At 32.4% G+C, this 5062-nt stretch overlaps 1 protein-coding gene across 1 annotated transcript in view; it reads right to left on the bottom strand.

Annotated features, from left to right (window-relative positions):
* The window catches only part of LOC106472990 (small conductance calcium-activated potassium channel protein-like), a 15734-nt gene extending 10941 nt beyond the window's left edge, over window positions 1–4793 (bottom strand). Inside the window, exons 1-3 of the mRNA XM_013933663.2 lie at window positions 4746–4793; window positions 4075–4185; window positions 2124–2251 (exon numbers count right to left, since the gene is read on the bottom strand). Of these exons, the coding sequence (XP_013789117.1) occupies window positions 2124–2251; window positions 4075–4185; window positions 4746–4793 (287 nt within the window). The remainder of the gene's footprint in view (window positions 1–2123; window positions 2252–4074; window positions 4186–4745) is intronic.
* Between the last annotated feature and the right edge of the window lie 269 nt (window positions 4794–5062).

Genomic DNA, 5062 nt, shown 5'->3' with positions numbered 1-5062 from the left:
CCATGGTAACCAGAATTGTTATTATTAAAGTAGTAATAAGTACAGATACGTTTCACCATGGTAACCAGAATTGTTATTATTAAAGTGGTAATAAGTACAGATACGTTTCAGTCCTTTTATACCACATAGTTGGATATGCTATAAAAACCGATAACATGGCTTCAACAACGATTAAAACTTCAGACTTCCTTTTGATACGTTCACATTACTCATTTTGTCACTAACTTGTTTCAATATTTCCACTCTGGCCTCCCAGTGGCATGTCTGCGGACTTACAACTCTACAATCCGGGTTTCGATACCCGTGGTTGACAGAGCACAGATTGTATAGCTTTGTGCTTAATAACAAAGAAACTCCCCCTCTGGTGGCTGAACGGTATAAATTGGGTTAATGTAACGAGTACGAGAAAAAATCCTCATTTTCATGTCCTTGTTTTAATAAATTGTTAATTTAATTCTTTGTCAATGATGTATTTTTCTTACGCTACTTACAAATGTCGTTATACTTACTTCAATACATAGATACATTTTCTCAAGTTCAGGTTGTCTTAGCGTTACTTTAGTTGTAAAATTTACGTATATTTTTAGATTATAGGTTGTAAAAGTCTCGTGCCATGTACAAGTATTTGCTGAGGAAACTCTGTAAGTAAAATCTGAACAGGATTACTCTAATATGAGAAAGAAAATTGTAAAATAATATAATAATAATAATACTTTAAAATCTGTTAGAAATATACTTTTTACACGACAGCAGTTTCTTTGCTTCTGGAACCTATGTTACTTTTAACATTTAACTGTAACCATCCATGATTTATGTTACCGAATTTTCTATCAATTTTCTTAAACCTTTTGTTGTAAGTCTGTAATATTACGTGTATTATGTCGACAACGTCACACGTATTTCTCAGTTCTATTCCGTTCTCATGATCTATGGTGCTTTGATTTCAAACCCAACGAAATTCATTAGGCCTCAAAATCATATATCATTGTTTCTAGTAAAACGTGAACCAAGCTTCATTAGACGTTCTTAAAGATGATTATATATATCTTTGTACAAACATTCTAATCTATCATAGCTATACGTATGATTACGTGCTTTCCATAAATAAACCTTATATCTTATTGCAATTTGTAGGATCATTAACATTAGTAATATTACGTCTCCGTTCGTTAGTTAATTTTCCGTAAATTTGTTCCGACGAAACTTTAGCGACACAAGTCCTTTCTTAAATAAAACTGGTTTATTCTTTCTGAATACAACTTTCCGATACACTTAATTTCAACAATCGCGCTATAACAAACGCTACAATTCACCAAGAACGTCTCACGCGCTCGACTTCAACAATACTCAGTTCAATTACACATACGTTGTTCCGTCACGTTGTGACCGTCTTATATATATATATATATATTATTATATATACCAGTCTACCCCCAATCTAGTAGTCTCCCGACAATTCACGAAGGTTCGAGATAGACGTGGCGTGATACTAGTCACGTGACCTCGCTGACGCAACAGTAAGATTTGTTAGGCTGGAGTAAGGTCAAAATAACGATGCCTTTAACTTGCTTAAGACCCGCCTTTTGTATTTACTTTGGTGTAAAAATGTTCATCATTTTTACTTTGAGTCGGAATAACTTTTTAGACAATCTACATCAAATCGGACTAGGTGTGAAATAATCCCAGCTTGTAATAAACCAACAACAGTCTTGTCACATTTTCAGTTGAAGTCAAGTCGGAATGGTACTCTCGTTCACAGATTCTTACAAGAAGCTTAATTTGTTATGTTATTAAATAAACAAACAACGAGGACAATGTTACACTGAAATTGAATGCTCCAAGTTCAACTGAATATCAACACTATTTTTTAGTTTTTTTATTTCTATTTTATATCTGACCATATTGTGATTAAAAAATACACATACGTTTAAAAGTAATTTTGAAAATGTAAAAGGTTTACAATTACATTAACGTTCATGAAATACTGCATTGCACAATAAATGTAGGCCTAGGCCAAAGATTCTAAGTTACATGGTTTTTAACTGTACTGTATATATACTTTAACATTATAAATGATGTTAGTAACTGTACATTCGTTTCATTAGTGTTGAGACTTTGCATACCTGTAGATGGCTAGTAGAAATTTCCGTTGATGAGCCCGGACTTTGGCAGAATTTACACGCTTCACTAACTTCGTATTCTTGTATATCAGCCATGTTTCTCGTAGTACATTTGCTGCTGCGTTCTTCATCTATGGAGAATGGGTAATCTTTATTAAGGAAAACAAATTCATTGCAGAATACAGTTAACACTGTTTTGTAATAAAAGAACCTGATTTGTAGAGCTTTTTTTATTATTTTGCGGGAGTGAAAATAAAATCGTAAGCATTTTTTCTGTTAATAAAATCTTAAGGTTTTGAATTATTGAGGTTATTATTTTGTATGTGGGTATAATAAATTGGAGAAATACTTTTTTTTCTTCTTGGAATTGGAACTGAACTCTATCACACTATTCTTTCCTTTAACAAATTCCGTTTTCCTCCCCTTTTTCTGGAATAAACATCAAATTTAACAGATATATAATTTCATTGGGCACAAAAATAGCTTGAAAGTAAGTTTCGAGTCTTGGCAAGTATTTTCACATGATGGTAAAAATATGAATAGAGAGAGAATTTTATTTCGCTTCTTCTCGTTTTACGAGGGCCATTCTGGAAACTACTTCAAAGAGCTTCTACATATACTTTCGACAAAACCATTTCTATTGTCACCCTTTCCAAACTGTTCTCTCTCTAGATTCAGTCATAAATTTAGGGAAACTCTGGTTTGAGTTTAGGAGAGCACAGTCTACGTTTGGCATTATCTTTCCTGACGTTTTACGACCTCACTTATCACACATCTTCACCCACACACTGGTGTCTTAACCGAATTATAATGCTGAGTAGATATGTTCATGCTGAGCAGACACGTTCATGGGAACTGACATTCTACAAAGTCAGCTTTATTAGGTTGAATATAGTGCAACTTGGATACTCCCCTTCAGGATTCTGGGCCATTTCGAGTTGGCTCTAAACTTGATTCTCTTCAATGACATTTTTCCTTTAGCCGTTAACAGAAGTGGACATACCACTGGAATGGACAACGAATGACAGAAACTCTAGTACCAAGAAAAATTGAACTCTTAAATCAATCTGTCACATGCGAATAGTGAAGTTAAAGTTACTTACAGTAAAAAAAGTTAGTACCATTTTCAGCCACAAGATTGTACTTTATAACACTTAACTCTCCTTCAAGTAAAAGACTGCTTTTTTTTAAAAACTCATGTTATAATAACAACATCAAGAAACGAAAGACATATAGTACCAAGAAGAAATATTTTTGTTTGTTACAAAGTTTTAGTGTTAAACAACATGGAAATCAGATAAGCTTTCTTTGGCGCAATCACTTGTACAGGGTGGGGCAAAAACGGACCATATAATTGTTTTACTAAGAACAGTTTAAGTTGTAAATATTACTTTGAAACAAACAATAATTGAATTGCTCTAAATTTTGTTCGTAATATATTTTTTAGCGCCAACTTTATAATACATTTTACCCCACCGTGTATATAGTAGGTCTAATATAAGTTAAGTTTACAGCTGAATACTGTAAGGATTAGTTCGGAATCTAGTCCTAACATTTTATGTGTGACACCTACCTTTCCATCTCCGAGAGTTTGTCAAACCCTAAAGAATTAACTTGGTAGATCGTTGATTCCAAAAAAACAAAATTTATTTAAAACTGTCCAAGTGTTGAAGTTAGACATGTCTTATTTACGATTACATGTTTTTATATATTGAAAAATATGAACATGTGATGTTTAAACCTCACATACAAACATATTGAACCTTATACACACTTATCATATTTTAGAGTTATTTATAATAACTCTGAAATAAACATTTTATGAGAAGGTTTTATATATGGTAATATTACAATTTAACGTTACTAAGTTACGAAAATCTTACTTTGTAGCTTCGAATCGTATAGGATTGTTGAAAATTCCAGTTGATTGTAATTACAAATGTCCTATACATACCCTCTTCGTTAACTGCGTGTCCATCATAAAATTGTGAACATGTTTTTCAGCTCTAGTTAACTCCAGTTTCCTGGCTATCACAGCTACAACAAGAGCAGTACACCCTGCCCCCTATCGAGTAAAATAAACAAATAACTAATGTTCAAAAATGTTGACAGATGATTTTTTTTAAGTATTTAAAACAGCGAAACAATAAAAGAAAACACTATTACAGTACTTGGAAATATTTCAAAATATATTTTTTTGTTTTTTTACGGATTATAAATATGGTAAAAGAAATATTCACAAAATAATCCAGAACAAATGTTTTAAAATAGCTATATATAATTTTCATTAGGCGAATCTTACTTAATTGGAAAACTGAAAAACAAAATCCCTATAACTTAAAAACTAAAAAAAATACCTTGTTTTTAGGCTTAAGTGAATATAGCTAGTGTTTATTTTTATAGCCATCAACAAATATCCACGTATTCGATGACAAGGAACCCACTTTAAGGCTAATAATGGTTGGAGACGGCTTGAATGGGTCCTGATGACGACAAAACCTTGTCGAAACGTTGTATATTTGCTGTTATGTTAAACTTATATTAAAGTTTTTCTTCATTACCCATTCAAGCCGTCTCCAACCATTATTAATGTCCACGTATTTATCTCCTTTTCCATGTGTTTACCTTTGGAGTTTTATTTGATTGAACAATGAAGTCGTACATTGTTGTCATCGGATCGTAAACATGAACTTGAAGTGAACTTTAAATTAAACGTCGTAGAAACAATTAATCCGTAAAGGTGTAATACGCTTTTTAAATTGACATAATCATGTATAGATCTGATGAAGCACGTGTCATGTGTTTTTTTAAAAAGACAAACAGATATGAATCAAGAAATAACTCAAAGTTGTTTAGTAACAGTTGATGGCTTTCCAAAGAAATACAGAGGCTAGTTCAGGCACCGATATGTTAGTGTGTTAGTTCTAGACTGTCCTGCTTTT

Source organism: Limulus polyphemus, unplaced genomic scaffold, assembly GCF_000517525.1.
Source record: "Limulus polyphemus unplaced genomic scaffold, Limulus_polyphemus-2.1.2 Scaffold5794, whole genome shotgun sequence".
In the NCBI taxonomy this organism is placed as follows: Eukaryota; Metazoa; Arthropoda; class Merostomata; order Xiphosura; family Limulidae; genus Limulus; species Limulus polyphemus.
The sequence above is the reverse complement of the archived record's forward strand: the minus strand, read 5'-3'. Positions and strand labels throughout refer to the sequence as shown.